The 16187-nt window shown below is 45.1% G+C and overlaps 1 protein-coding gene across 1 annotated transcript; it reads left to right on the top strand.

The window, feature by feature from the left end:
• Positions 1–4068: 4068 nt before the first annotated feature.
• Positions 4069–11803, top strand: cotl1 (coactosin-like F-actin binding protein 1). Its single transcript, XM_080002667.1, has 4 exons — positions 4069–4470; positions 4925–5007; positions 8855–9012; positions 9857–11803. Exons 1-4 carry the CDS (start codon positions 4394–4396, stop codon positions 9965–9967), a joined length of 429 nt encoding a protein of 142 aa, XP_079858793.1. The 5' UTR covers positions 4069–4393; the 3' UTR covers positions 9968–11803.
• Positions 11804–16187: the final 4384 nt, after the last annotated feature.

Genomic DNA, 16187 nt, shown 5'->3' with positions numbered 1-16187 from the left:
ACTGCCTCCGCTGGCTTGCCTTCTTCCCATAGTGCATCATAGTGCCTGATGTCTTCCCCAGTTACTTCCCAACACGCACCCGGCCATCAACATGATGTAAAAGAAAACGTGATTCATCAGATCAGGGAACCTTCTTCCATTGCTCCATGGTCCAGTTCCGACACCCACATGCCCATTGTAGGCACTTTCAGCAATGGACAGGGGTCAGCATGGGCACTCTGACCGGTCTGGGGATACACAGCCACATACACAGCAAGCTGTAATGCACTGTGTGTTCTTCAGCCATTTGTGCTACAGTCCCCACGTGCATAAATGAGCCTTGGGCGCCCATGACCCTGTTGTCGGTTCTCCGGTTGTCCATAGCGGGTACTAACACAGGTACTAACCACTGCATACCGGGAACACCCCACAAGACCTGTCATTTTGGAGATGCTCTGAGCCTGTCACCAAGCAATCACAATTTGGTCGATCGCCCATTTTTTCTGCTTCCAACACATTAACTTCAAGAGCTGACTGTTCACTTGCTGCCTATATCCCACTCCTTAACAGATGCAACTGGAACAAGATGAGCAATGTTATTCACTTCACCTGGCGGTGGTTTTAATATTTATATATATATACACTGTATGTATAATTTATATATTTTTATTTTATTATCTTATCCAATTTTCTTTATACTTCCACTCTCGGGGGACTCCCGTCGTCGCGCTTGGATGTCCGGAAATGGTGATTCTCCCGCTCTTGGAGAAGTAATGGTGATTAGCTGTTAATAGACCAAAATATGGTAAGATTGTTCTCCAAAGAGGATTGGTGGCAGTTCTGTGTAACAAAAATCTGTGCTCTTGTCGTCCCACTGATCTTTCACAGGACAGAGTTATTGCCAGCGGTTCTTGATGATTAAAGATTTAATAACAGTGCCATTACAGGTTGGGAAGTTGAACTCTACCTGCAGACTAACTCTGTCCTAGATGCAATGGCATACAAATACTATGGGCTGTATGCCAAGCATGCAGCATTTGAAATGAGGTTTGAAATAAATGGTAGTGTTGTGACAGCCCAGAAGGAACCGGAACGAGCAGAAGGAAGGAGCGGGAACGGATGTACTCCACCTTCTTGACAGTCATCGGCTGAGAGGGAAGGAGGTAGGAACGGGGAGGAGAAGTTCACTAGAGTGAGAGGCAGATGACTGGATTTCCGTAATATAATAGCAATCTTTGCTGTAGACACTACAGAAGTCAAATTGGAGAAGAGGAGGTGGGAGGCAGAGATGTTGTCAGGGCTCTTTGATTTCTTCCGTTTGTTCGCTGTGAACGAATCGTTTGCGACGACACAAGTGACAAACATCAGGTTCCATTGCAGGTTCTAGCTTGAGGCTCACTCTGCCTGTGCCTACTGGGAATTGCACAAGACCCTTCATCTTGCTGATGGTGGGCCGAGAAGACAGCACCACACAACACATTTATGGGCTGTGCACGACCAAGCTACACGAGTCACCCAGCCACTATTACCAATATTGATTGCACTGGGCAATTTCCAGTGACAAACCATGGAACTAGGGTTGAACAAATAAATTCCACCAATTAAAACAATGAGAACAGAGAAAGGACATGACACACACAACCCCAGCTCCACTGAAGAGATGTGCATTCAGTGGAAGAGAACAGAACCTGTTGAGTCAGTCAAACTCCAGTTCAACAGAGACAAGGTACACTGAGTCTTGCAACATATAATGATCCTCCGACCTCCTCCTTCTTCCCCCCTTCTCAGATCACAGCACACTACGACAACCTCACATCACAGGTAGGACAGAGTGGGTGAGAGTGCTTTTGGAATACACTAGATTGGTCTGAATTTCAATTCAAATATGTAGAAATGCTGCTGCTGGAAAGATTTTAAATACAAATTAAGGAGAAATTACATTTCTGTGAGTTAATAGCAAATCTGTCTGTGTGTCTGCATTTTCGTAGAACAATGGGAGACAATATCACAACTTCAGCGGTTCAAACGTTAGTGGTGGAAACAACATTCAAGTTTCAGGTCAGTTCTTTGTCCGCGTCAAGGCTTTGGAGATTAAAAATGGACATTTCACGTGTTTTCCTCTTCCGTCTTTATTTTAACAGGGCTCTCAAACCAGTGAGTACATTTGACGTACAGACATTCTCCTCAGACTGGACGCAGTGTTGGATGTAAACATTGACATGCTAACGTACAGGACTGTCCATATGTTGAACTGTTGATGACTCATGACATAACTTTATGAATGAGTGTTCTTTATAATATCACAATCACTGAGTAGATTTCTCTCTCTCTCACTCTATTTTCCCCCTCAATTTTTCTAGACAATCCTTGCCCTCCTCACTGCTAGGAAGGACTTTCTGCCATTTTGAACTGAATCAACTCGATGGATTAAATAAATGATGATTCAAGACATGAAATCAACACAGAGAATCCTTGTCATGTCAGCATAACGTCAGCTAAAGTACTACAAATAAAATCATGATGTTCATCAAATTAGTTTGAAAGTGTTTTCTTTCAAAGACAAAAATAGATTAAGAGGACCCATCATCAAGCATCAAATATCTGTTGGGAAAAGTTTGTGAGCTTTTGGGATCTTTAATCTTTCTTTACAATATCTGTGTAATATGTCCCGTGTTTAGTTGTTATGAAACCTTGTGTTGGTCATTTCTGTTGCTAATAACAAAAATATAGAAATAAATCGTGAAAAGTATTCATAAACAGAGACTTAAAAAAGACTCATGGTCAATATAATTACTACCAGACGGGGGACTAGGCCTTTTTTTCTCTCTCTCAAGAAATGATTCTGTGTGCTGCATTCAGGTTAACCAGTTACAACAGTTTTATATCTTTGCAAAACCTGGATTATAAACATCGTAATGGTAAAAAAAATAAAGTATACACAGTACACATAGGTGTAGCTATACCTACTGTATATAGACCATAGGAGCTTTTCTGCCATGTGGCGGTGCATGGTATATACTGTAGGGTATGGGAGGGATTGTCCATGATGGCCAATAATTTAATCCTCATTCCCCACTCAGCAACCTCTTCCAGAAAGCCCTGGTAGACAGCAAGAGGACAACAAGCTTTCTGGATTATCTTGTTCATCTTCTCAGTTTAACCCACCATGATCCGAGCTCATGGCTGTATAGACCAGTATAGCCCATTGGTGAGTCGTAGGAGGGGTTTAGAATGGTCCCGGACCCTCTGATGGACCTTTCTTGCGTAGGGCTTCTGTGTTACCGGGTTAGTCCAGTGTTAGTAGACTATCGTGGGGGGGGTTGTTGGTCCTTCTTGAATTCACCTCCAAAGTCTTTAGTGTTATAATTTTAATCCAGACACAGACGAATATTTTCTTCACTATCTATCTTCATTAAGTACTAGATTATCAAAAAGGGTATTATAGCAAAATGATTGTAAAGCATTCTTGTTGCACCGCGATAAGACAAGATAAGATAAGATAAGATAAGATAACATAAATTAAATTAAATGCTTTATTATTCTCTGGGGGGGATTCAGGAGCAAACCAAATTCAAGCAACTAAATACAGGCGTAATATAATCCCATTAGATAAGCCTATAATATAATGAAACAGTTTACCAAACGATGTTGTGTCGGAACCAGTAATGAACAATAAAAGTTGCCATTATTACTCAAATTATCACATATAATAAGTACCATGTAATTATTACATTATTACATAGAAAATCTGTGCACCATACATTTGCATCTTAAGGAATTTTTTGAAGAAAATCGAAATACCTATAATCTAAAATAAACACAAATCAAATAAAAACTGCACGTAAATATCAATCTCTTTATCGACGTGATCATTATTATCTAATTTCATTATTCTTATTATTACTACCGCGGGCTTTAACGCTCCCACGAGATGGCGACATCAAGCCGCCAAACAGACACCCGCCGGCGTCGGCTTTAACGCACAAGTCCCCGCAATGGCCGTTAGGGGGAGGGGTGAATCCTGCGACCGGCGATCTCACACCGCCTCCAACCTGACTGACACGCATCACCAACGCCCAGGAACTGGAGATGAGGAAATGATCCGAGTGGCTTTCATCCGCTGAGGGAGAACAAGGCTCCGTGCTCCGTGCCCTCCCACACGCCTCCGGTCTGGGTTCCTCGGGTTCCTCGTTGTTCTCGAAGAACCGTCTCCCGACAACTCGACCGCTCTGCTTCTCCTCTAGTTTATTTATTTTTTAATTATTATTATTTTTTTTTCCCCCGGGGGGAGGGAATCATTGTTCACTCCTGCGCCCGCGTTCCCTTCAACTCTTCTGCCGCCACCCCCAACCCCGCCCCACCCCACCCCACCATCCGCACCCGCCGCCCCGGCTCCACTTTGCGGCCATCCAAAATGGCAACGCACATCGATAAGGAGGCTTGCAGAGAAGCTTACAACCTGGTCAGGGACGACAGCACGGAGATCAATTGGTGAGTCTTCTCTCGTCGATCGATGCCGTTATTTGGGGATGTTTTATCCCCTGGTGTCTGTGTTTCCCCCCCTTGCGTTCTAACCCACACGATCCACCCGTGCCCCGTCGCCTAGATGATCAGTAGTGTGAGGACCCGGTATGGATCCAGAGAGTCAGGCTTGCAGAAGTAATTTCCATTGTCCCCTGTGTGTGTGTGTTTGTGTGTGTGCGTGTGTGTGTGTGTGCGTGTGTGTGTGTGTGTGTGTGTGTGTGCGTGCGTGCGAGTGTGTGTGAGACAATGCGTGGCTGCGATCTGACACATTCCACCCATATCCGTGTGGATCAGGGCGTTTTCTTTATTTTAATTCGATGCACATGGGTTTTTGTTTGAAGGTGTACGCGTTTGGAGAAGAGGCCTGTTCTATCTGGTGTCTCCTCTCCTCAACACCTCTCTCTCGCTCTCTGTTTTTTAGGGCGTCGTTTAAATATGAGGGCTCCAGGATCGTGCCAGCAGGACACGGGGTGGACTATGCGGAATTCAAGAGCCAGTGCACAGGTAAAGTGCACAGACCCGAATATTTTATCTATTTTCATTCATTTATTTTTTTTCACCAGTGCATTGCAACTTCCCATGCCCCACCCCCCCCCCAAAAAAATGCAGCATGATCACCACTTCGAATATCAAAATGTCTGAAAGAAAGTTAAAATAAATTCTAACAGACAACACAAGCATGAAATGTATCGATATGGCTACCGCCGGCCCCATGGGGAATTGGCTGGAAACCAATACATTTATTGGCCGAATCGCAAATATTTCAACATAGTTCAGCATACCATTAAAAAAAAAAAAAAAAAAAGGTAAGACACATAAGTTATCCTGTTTTTATTCTACTGGATGTAAAGCACGTCCTTGTATGAACTCCAAAAAATAAAAGTTCATTATTATCATTGTAATTTTTATTTAGAATGGTCGGGACCACTGTGTTAACGTCACGGCCAGTAGTTTAGTGTGTAATCATGCTTGTAGTTGTTGAGTAAGGTCAGCTTTGGTGCTGTCCGCCGCTCCATCACTGTACTTGTCACGTCCTAATAGACCATACACCACAGCTTGACGGAGCGCTTGACTTGTCCTGCTCCTTGCCAGGACACTAATCTCTTAAGTCTCTTTCTGCCCCACCCCCCACCCGCACTGTCCGTCCGTCCATCAGAGCTCTGATATCGCCGTTGGACGTGGTACTAATATCCTCCACGCTGTCAGAGCAGGGAGAACAGTATATATATTCTTATTTTGCCCGCTATGCTTTTTTCTATGCGATTTCCGTGTTTGGTGTGAAGTTCTTCTGGGCGGGTTTCAGTTCCTCCCTAACACATGTTCCCTCCAAGGAGGTGACTATGCAGGCTGCTGCTCTCTCTCTCTCTCTCTCTCTCTCTCTCTCTCTCTCCCTCTCTCTCCCTCTCTGTTTCTCCCTCCTCCTACTCAATCGTTTAGGTGTTGTCTCTACTCGCAGGCTGTTCCCGGCGCCCATATACATGGCCTGGGGTGGTCATGTTTTGGGCCATGCATTCCAATGTGGAATTACACATTTATTACAGCTAACCCTGTAGCCGATAGCCCATCCCACAGAACACAGCATCGTGTATCATCACTTTTCTTTCTTTTTCTTTTTTCATTTTCTGTGAGTGGGGATGAATGTGAACCGCACCGGATCTCTGCACTGCCCCCTTCCGCACTATGTGATAAAATAGCAGAGGACAAAACTGGCCTCAACGGGGGACGCCACTGGTGTGCGGGTCGCCTCTGGGAGCGCAGGCCGCTCACCCCGATAGGCTTGAGCGAAATCGGTTTGGCTCGGAGGGTTCCCTCCGAAACCTACTTGAGTCAGGGACTTGTTTTTCTTGTTGCTGTATCATCACTGTGTTGCAGTACAGTTTGCAGGGCGCTTATGGTTGGCAGCGGTGTCTGCACTGCTCAAAAGGGAAGAGATCACTGAGACAGAGCAGGAAGGACAGAGCAACAAGGAAGTCTGGGCCTGAAGCTACAGCCTCGGGCAGGAGTGAGTCTTTAGCGTTTTATGTATGAGTGTATTTTTTTTATTATTTGGCCTTGCGTCCTCAGTTAGATCTGAGGTTAATGAATGTCTCGTAGTAATCGGGACAGCCGGGGCTGTAGGGCTTTGTTCCCTTATAAATAACACTATAAATCAAGGTTGTTTTAGTGGGGGTTATAGTGCCATTAAACTAGAGGTGGTTTTCCAGGTGTCAAGGGAAAACGTGTGTGTGTGTGAGACGTGTGTGCGTGTGTGTGCTCGTGTGTGTGTGGTTAAGAATACTCTCGTTGTATTTCTGGTATACCTTACATACCTTGAAAAAGTACTTCATTGAGTATAACTTAGTCAGTACTTTATTTCTTTGACTTGAGTTCTGGGTTAGGGTTAGGTAAGGACAAATTGAACGTTGATCTGTATGGACTCCAAATGAATTAGAAGAGACGGGTGGGAACGGTTTCAAAGATTTAGATTCAGAAAATCATTACTATGTCGATGCTTATAGGCTGGCTGCAGCACAAAAAAATCACACTACCGCTCGCTACAAAGGTTAACATCCATTGCTAAAATAAATCATGTCCTGTTGAATCATGTCACGGCACGCACGTGTGTGTGTGTGTGTGTGTGTGTGTGTGTGTGTGCGTGTGACTCTACAGTTAACGTGTACACGCATTGCAGCCGCCAAATGCACCAACCAAGGTGTCGAAACTTGCGATGGCCTGACAACCGTGATCGCTGATAACACTTTCCGACAAGGCCGCTGATCTCGTTACTGCGCCGCGGGTCCAATTTTGAGACCGCCGTGACTAAAGCTATGACAACAAGCTCTCGTATCGGTCACTCCAACAGGTCGATAACAAGTTCTTACTCTTTTGAACGCTGCGGCTGACGCCGACTAGCAAGTGGTCGCACAGCCATTGGGGTAAGGGACGGATGGTAAACATTCTTATTGCTCGAGTGTCATCCTGAAGTCGCAGTAGTGGCCAAAGACAAGATTATCAATGAGGATACTACAAAAAGTGTAGAAGACAATGAAAGGTGAAAAGAGTGAGAGAAAGAGAATCTGTAAAAAGAGTGTAAAAATGAGGCGGAGTGAGTGAACGAACACATAATGGGCGCTTTGACTCAGTGGGCCGTTGCTTGCACCATATCTGGCTCCTTTAGTCCATTGACCTAAATACCTTACCATACTCTCTCCCTCTCTCTCTCTCTTTCTCTATCTCTCTCTTTCTCTCTCTCTCTCTCTCTCTCTCTCTCTCTTTTTCTGTCTCTCTCTCTCTCTGTGGCTCACGGCTTTGCCACGCTTTGGTGTTCGGGGCCACTCGGCTGACCCAATGGCACCGACCATTACTTGTAGCGCACGCTGAAACTCCGCCTCGCTCTCTCACACTCTCTTTCGTTTTCACAGTCAAAAATTCCTCGTATGGTTGTGTACACACTTGGCAAATAAAGCTGATTCTGGCTCTGATTTTCAATCTCCATCTCTTTTTCTCTTGTATTGTCTCTCCTGTACGCACACGCAGGCAGGCAGGCACGCACACACACACACACACACACACACACACACACACACACACACACATTCACGCATGCCACAAATACTGTGACAAATATATAGAGAATCAAGTGGCCTCAATGCATGTGATGCGCCACACACACACTCAGACTGTATACACACTTGCATATACACAAGCCTTGTAGTATGTCTGGAGCAATCGCAGATATCCCTTGGGCTCTTGTCATATGATGTAAGCAGATGGTCATGCTCTGGGTCTCTGGTTGTCTATCTGCCTCTGTGTGTGTGTGTGTGTGTGTGTGTGTGTGGGGGGGGGGGGGGGGTTGTTAATTGCTTTACTTTTAGATTTAGATGAGGTAAGTTCAGACCACCACCAGGACTGGCCGTTGACATTCACATTTGCAATCTGATTTAATTTTGCTTTAGATGTTAGATGGTTCATACCGGTCAAACCTATTTGACCAGACGTTAAGCAACATTACGTATGTCTGCATTAATATTTTACAAACCTGTCATGCAGGACTACACTAAAAGTACTCACTTAAAGTTCCTTTCTGGCCTTTGGGTTTTTCTGTTTGTTTTTTTCTTCCCGGTCGGACTGTCTTTTTGCTCATTCCTTCTGCTTTCCTCTCCCTCTTTCTCTCTCTGAGGCCGTTGTCGGCTTCTTCTCTGGGTCACTGTGTTTTTTGGTTGTTGTTTTTGTGGCTCTGTTTGGTTCTTTTAAGTGTTTTGTTTTTTTGCCGTGTTATCCTGAAAGTCTTTCAGGCCTCAGACAGCGCCCCCGCTGCAACCCTGCGTCCTCTCCTTCCGCCTCCCTTAACAAATGGCATCTCTCTCCACAGATGACGCCCGTCTCTTTGGCTTTGTCCGCATCACGACGGGCGACGCCATGAGCAAGAGGGCCAAGTTCACCCTGATCACCTGGATCGGGGACCATGTGAGCGGGCTGCAGCGGGCCAAGATCAGCACCGACAAGTCGCTCGTCAAAGACATTGTGCAGGTCAGTGGTCATCAATATGCTTCCGTGGTAGTTTTACGAAAATCGGGGTGACGTGGCTCGGCGCCGGTCCCGTGGATGATGAGACGCGGTTCCTTTTTAGTGAAATTCCCACAAACTCTGTACATGCAATATACACATCTCAATGCATGTCTGCAGGTGTTTGGCAATTCCGAAGGGTCTCGACATGATGGTGGGTTTATGAAGGCCTCTCTCAGGAGAATTCCAATACTCACACAGCAAAGTTAGGAGTTAATATTTAACCACAAAGAGTCAATCCAATTTTTTTTCTCCGAGTCAGTATTTTCCTCTCTGGCCCGGACAATCAGCGAACAAGACATCAACAACAAACAAAAAGATAAGAGTGATGTCATCGCTTGCTTCATACTTTGGGCATTGGTGTTGAATAGTTGTGGTTCATGTTATGGTGGCTCAGTGGTTAGCACTGCACCTCACCTGCTGTGTTGTGGCTGCCCACTGCTGCCAAACAGTTAGGATCGGTCAAATGCAGAGGAAAATTTTCCTTACACATTTCAATAAAGTAATTCCTATTCTTCATTGGAGGGACGTATGTATAGCACGCGCTATCGAAAAGTTAAATAGTCTATAAAGCAGGATCCAATCTTTTCCTGCAAGCCCTGGACATCCTGCACAATAGGAGTATCATTCTATATCGCCACTTTCTGTCCCTTTCTATTGATTTTCCTTTCTCCGTTAAAACCTTGAATCCTGCGTACTCAGACGCACTTTAAATCGAGTTGCCCTTCAACTCGCTCTCTGACTCTCTCTCTCTCTCTCTGTCTCTCTGTCTCGCTGTCTCTCTCTCCCTTTTCTGCGCCCCCTGCAGAACTTTGCCAAGGAGTTCACGATCAGCGACATCAAGGAGCTGGACGAAGACTACATCCGCATGGAGCTGAAGAAGGCGGGCGGGGCCAACTACGACGCACAGGCGGAGTAGAGGGCGAGGCCACGCCACTGGAAGGGGTTGGGGGGGGTGGTTGGGGGTCCTGAGGGTGGGTTTAGGTTCTGGTTGATGTTGTTGCTTTGCGGTGCAGTAGGGGAGTATTGGCGAATGTGGTCAGGTCGAGGTGGGGTTTCGCGGGAAGGGAACGTTGCCCTCCCTCCTGCTATCCCCCCCCCCCCCACACACACACACACACACATTTTGTCATGGTAGGTCATCTTCTGTGCTGTGCGTCCTCATCTTACACCCCGATCATCTCGGCCGGGCAACGGCAGGGCTAAAGGAAGACTGAGCAATATGAAGTCACGCCTCGCCTTGGGTAAAATTAATCCAAAAACAACCAGGTGAATAACTAAAGGGGTTTCCTACAAAATAAGGAAACCCCTTAACCTTTCAAAATATCTCCATATTCCATCTGCTTTCGACATTCCAAGATTACGAAACTGGGCACACTGCAAGAATTATTTTGTTCCGTAGTTCCAAATCTCTTAAGTGTTGCTTTGATACGAATGTATCCTCCTAGTCACTATTCTGCAAAATATACCCAAAAGGAATCAACACTGGGGAATATGACGACAGTTGTTGGCTTGCGCTTTGTAAGCACTTCCTACGTATTAGCATTTCATATTGCTTGGTAATCCTTTGGCAATCCTTTCATCTCTTCCCAGGTAGCGACGTTTGGATTACAGATTTGTTGATGTTCTAAGGGGAGCTCTCTTTGGTCTCTCGTGCTCATTTTGGTTTTGATAATAGCAGTCCTTGCCACTATCTCATGACAAGAGATTGTCCAAACATGTTTACTTGGTAAGGGAAGCGAGCTTGACTGTACTGGAATATCCCACTGTGTATGTTTTTTTTTTTATTCCATTTTCTCTTTCCAGTTACCGAGGAATCTCAACCTGTGCTATCGGTTCGAGGGAAACGGGGTTGATCTTGTGCAGAGCTTTTCCATGTTGATGAAAAGAATTGAAATGTGAACTTATGGGAATCCGCAATGAATGCATCTTGGAGGGAGAGAATTGACAAGTTTCTCTTTCCACCAATCCCTACATTCCCTTCATAATCACTGGAATCAGCTGGTGTAGTGCTTGGAATGTAGGAGGTTGCTTGGAATTTCAAACCTGCTCCCTATTCATCTCTAAGGCCATACCTGCTTACCTGATTACTAGGGAACAGTAGGAGTACTCAGAAATTGCCCAATATATTGGCAAATCATCCACTGTGAGATGTTCTGCAACTCTTGAATCTGTCTGGTACTAAACTGTAAAATGTTCAGAGTATGAGCTTTTAGAAGTTAATAAAACTGGAGGTCTTTCTCCTCATGGCCCATTTCACAGTCCAACCCCTTAAAGGTGTCCACGCACACTGGAACTCACTGTGCTTACTGCCTTAATCTCCCATGGAGTGAGGGGCATCATGGGAGTTTGTGGACACTACACTGTGATTGGCTGTCCTCCATTTGTAAGGGATGGGGCTTAGATTGTCCCGTAGCTCAGTATCCAATAGAGCGGGCTGATAGTCAACAGTCAGTCATCCCAACCCAGGGGCAGTCATTTCTCGGTTGTAGCAGCTCTGTTTTTATTGTTTCATTTTTGTTGTTTTTTCAGCAACCCCCCCAAACAAAAAAGGAATGTTTTTTTTTTCTCTTGTACTGTTTGCTTTTTGGCATTTGGGATGGATTTTTATTTCTGATGGAGAGATTTACCTTTGATATAATTTATCTTGGTAACTGGAGGAGTACATTTACAAAAAACGAGGGGGAAAAAATAAACAGAATGGGCACAAGATCAGTCATTTCAAAATAAAAGCTGTTGTTTTTTTCCAAATCTTCTCAAAGTCTCTTTTGTCCGTCACTTAAACTCATATTGACATGTAAAAAAAGTGTTTTTCTTTAAAGTGTGTGAATTAGGATGGTGTTGGTCTTGGCACGCTTGCTGTGGGCCTACAATGGGGTAATGTGAGCCGCTTTTTGCTGCCGCAAAGCCCCTCGGTGACATACGGTGAACAGTCTCAGGAGAGCCTTGGGAACTTCCACGAGTTGTCATGGTCACGCTCAGCCAATTGCAACCCCTAGGTGATGGAGAGGGGGTGGGGTAATCTGTGAGGCCTGGTCTCGGATCTGAAGCATCTCAATAATGCCCCCCTCGCCCCGCTCCCTACACCCGCCCGCCAAACCATTTCATTCCCCTCTGCCTGCCTCAATGGCGAACCCCAGCCCCGAGCCCAGCCTCTCAAACCCTCTCAGCCCCTTTGTTCTCCTTCCTCCGCTACTATTTTACACTTTTTGACAGATGTGTGTAGTCAGCCGCCGAATGACTCCATCTTTACTCAGCGAGCCTCTCCGCAACCATGGCGGTGTGGTTTTAGTCCAGTTATTTCTGGGACCGACTTTACACTTTGGGGAGTTGCCTCACTGTCGGAGCCTCAATAGCGTTGAATAGGTTGTATGGTGTTGGTGGGGGTGGGGCTGGGGAGGGGGCTGTAGGCGGATTTAATTTACAGAGGCCCAATTTTAGTGTCACGTCCCTGCTTTGAATATCAATCAGTTTTTATTGTTCCCTAGCAGGTCAGTCTGGTACCTGCCAGTGCTAACGGTCAATCTTAGACTGTTGGGGTCGGGGGACTAGTCCTTGTCCTATGGCTGTCATGGAAATGGATTTATGTCTGTGTGAGTGTGTTTTTGTGTCAGATGAGTCATTGATCGTGCTCAATCCCAGACTATGTAAGTGTAGCTGTGTGTGTGTGTGTGTGTATCTGTCTTGTCATCTGGCTGTGGGGTGGGGAATTGTAGTGATCCATGGAGAATAGCCCCGTGGGTTACATAATAATGGAGCTCCGGATTCATGGCAGGCTACTGCTGCGGGTTCTGTTTAAGCTGCAGAGAGCTGAGTTAATAAGGATGAAGCCTGAGCTGTTTGAAATGTTTTACTGCGATAAGTTGAGAAGATGAGAAGGAGAGACAGAAAGAGGTGTGTGTGTGTGTGTGTGTGTGTGTGTGTGTGTGTGTGTGTGTGTGTGTGTGTGTGTGTGTGTGTGTGTGTGTGTGTGTGTGTGTGTGTGTGTGTGTGTGTGTGTGTGTGTGCATGCGTGCATGTGCGTGTGTGTGTGTGTTTACAGTATCTCTGCTGACATCCCTTCAGACATCCCCACACGGGAGTTTGGGCTTGCTGGGACAGGTGTGACAGCGTCTTGGGGGAACACCATTAATGAGACTAATGACTTTTGGGAGATTAAAATTAAGTCTCTGTCACAACGGGGGTAAGCGATGCTCTCTGATTGCATCACATCAACTCATCCCGATCTCTGACGGAGGGCAGGACTCTCTGGTAAACAGGCAAACAGGATCGCTACGGCCATCGTCGCAGCTGAACCCGCTGGATCCAACAGCGCTTGCTCCATGTTTAGTCCTACTGCATTAGGTCTTATTGTCCCAATCCTAAATGACCTATACTTTACTTAGCAGACAAATTGGCTCCCAGGGAACACCCAATAATGACTTCCATTGGTGTTTGTTGTGTTCTGTAATGCACTGCCCCCTTTTTAACCTCTCTTGTCCGGCTCCAGTGCTCAAAGTACCCTGTCCAAGTATCTTATCATCTATTTATCACTGGACATTCAGTGGATCTGCAATGACGCAGATTGGTACAATAGGTACAGTTGGTACAATTACAAATTGGACTGGGGATGGCTGTACATCTGTTATTTTTCAGACTTCACTCTGCAGTCCAGGGCACACTGTTGGGTGTCGGAGCAAAGACCCTGTTATTGTACAGGAGGCGGAGCAATCTATCACATTTTAATGGGAAATCCTAAAATGGCGTGAGACCAAAACCTACTTTAATGTTCATATCATGAAGATAATTAATCAATCGTGCTTTCAGATTCAGGCTTGTCTTGAACATCGTAATGTTGTTCTTTCACCAAGTGCTGGAGCTGGAAGCTGCATGCTTAGAGTATGCATTCTCTCTCTACGTCATCCTCAGACTAGCCTTCTATCGGCGTCTCCAGTCATCCCTGTTCTCCATACATCTGGCCAGCTCCTCTGTGCTTTTGCTAAGTTGGAAAAACAATGTATATGGCATCCAATGTGTATCCCACACCAGCACCTACTTTGAACACACCCCCGAACACCCTCCTGGTTACACCCCTCTCCCTTTCTCCCTCATTTACTGCCATAACTATCACAGTAAGAGGCCATGTGCGGAATTGCTGTTCCAATTTTCTTGGACTTAATTAACTCTGTTTTGTTGATATAGGTTGTTGCCTGATGTTTCTTTTTCCTTTTTAAAATGTTTTTAATTTTTTTTTACCCGTGATATCAGCACGCTGGGTGTACAACCCAGAGTATTTGTAGGCCATTGCATCTAGAACAGAGTTAGTCTGCAAGTGGAGTTCTCAACCTGCAATGCAACTCTTTATTAATTATTTAATCATCAAGAACTGCTGCAATAACTGTCCTGTGGACGACCAGTAGGATGACAAGAAGACAGTTTTTTGTTATGGAGAACCACCACCAATCCCCCTCTTTGGAGAGCTATTTTACTATGTTTCGGATCTATAAACAACTAATCACTACTCCAAGAGGGGAGGAATCACCACGGGTGAGACAAATTAACATAAAACCAAACAACATGTACACAGAAAAACAAACATCGGACTACAACGTGTCAAAAAAAAGTTAATTAAGTCCAGGAAAACTGGAACAGCAATTGGGCACGTGGCCTCTTCCTGTTATTGTTATGGCAGTAAATGAGGGAGGAAAGGATAGGGATGTAACCAGGAGAGTGTTGGAGTGTGTTAAAAGCAGTTACAGGTGGTGAGGGTGCCTGGGATGAGACCACATGGGGAGCTCATGCTGAGTGCACCTGGCCGGGCTCAGGTCCCCGCCCGGGTCACAGGACTAGAGGGAACGTCTAACCAGCCCCGGCGGGTCACCCCCCCCACGCGATGCAGAAGCACACGCATGCCCCACCACCCCGCCCATGGGACGGGCGACCCCAGCGGCAAGCCAACCGGGCCAAGACCCAAACCCGAAACCGGCAATCGCCACCACCCAGCCCCCCTAACATGCCTGTGGAGCCTGTGACCCCCCGAACTAACCACCACGGACGACATAGGAAGACTCAAGTATAAATGGATTGAGTTATGTTAGTGATAAAAGTAGCCCATATTTCATTAAATGAATCACCTTTGTTTTAGGATTTTGCCAATAGTTTTTCCATTGAGATGTATTCTATTAATAAATGTAACCATTGGGATGTGGTGAGATTATCTCTGTTTTTCCAATTGAGTAATATTATTTTCTTGGCAATTGGTGGTGTTTAAGTGGTGAGTCAACTGAGGAGAGGTCACTGAGGAGACATATGGATGGGAAAACTGAAATGCTGTGACCCAGAAGGGTTGATAGCTTTTTGGTGATGTTGGTCAAGAGTGTTTGGATTGGTGGGCAGTTGCATTTTGGAATTGCAGTTCATAGAAAAGGTGTTGTTGCAAATAAGATTCCACTGGTTGATATAGGTGCAAGGTCAGCAAGGTCCCTTTCCCATTCCATGGTAGGAAAAAAGATAAAGGGTCATCTGTTTTTTATAAATGTTTGTATATTCTGGAAAAGGGATTTTTTAAATGGCCTATATGAGTAAGATGTTAAATCATCGGAGGTGGTTGTAGGATGTTGATGATGTAGGATGTCAAATTGATTTAAACTTTTTGAGACTGCTGTATTGAAGGAATTGCAGGAAACTGTGGCCACCAATATTATACCTTTGGGTCAAGGTCGGGATGGATATACTATATATTCATATATCCTATAGCCATATATACAGTATATATCAAAAATGTGTTCCAGCTTAGTAGTTCCCTGTCTTTTCCAAGACCTGGAGATTATTGGTCTGTTTTAACCAGAAAGAGTGATTTTGTGAATTTGTTTGGAGATAGAGTGTGAACACTGAGTTTGTTGAATCTCCACCAGGCTGACAGAGTTATTGCGATGAATGGGTTTTTAAAGCAATTATGTTTCCTTATTGATTCAGTAAGGAATGGGAGATCAGATATTGATAACTCCTGTCATTCTGTTTGTTCGATGTCTCGCCATCCATGGCCCAGTTGTTGCTCTGGTTGTAACCATTTAATAATAAATTGAAGATGGTTTGCTAAATAATAGTATCTGAAGTTTGAGGCTGCTAGGCCTCCAAAGTCTTTGTTTTTCTATAGTGTT

Source organism: Zeus faber (genome assembly GCF_960531495.2).
Source record: "Zeus faber genome assembly, chromosome: 6".
NCBI lineage: Eukaryota > Metazoa > Chordata > Actinopteri > Zeiformes > Zeidae > Zeus > Zeus faber.
This window is presented reverse-complemented; position numbering and strand designations above follow the sequence as displayed.

Bases quoted from the DNA above. Each gene is read 5' to 3' on its own strand.
- cotl1 (XM_080002667.1), top strand. From the start codon at position 4,394: ATGGCAACGCACATCGATAAGGAGGCTTGCAGAGAAGCTTACAACCTG. The intron at 4,471-4,924 runs GTGAGTCTTCTC...TCTGTTTTTTAG, and splicing joins GACAGCACGGAGATCAATTG to GGCGTCGTTTAAATATGAGG. The intron at 9,013-9,856 runs GTCAGTGGTCAT...CGCCCCCTGCAG, and splicing joins TCGTCAAAGACATTGTGCAG to AACTTTGCCAAGGAGTTCAC.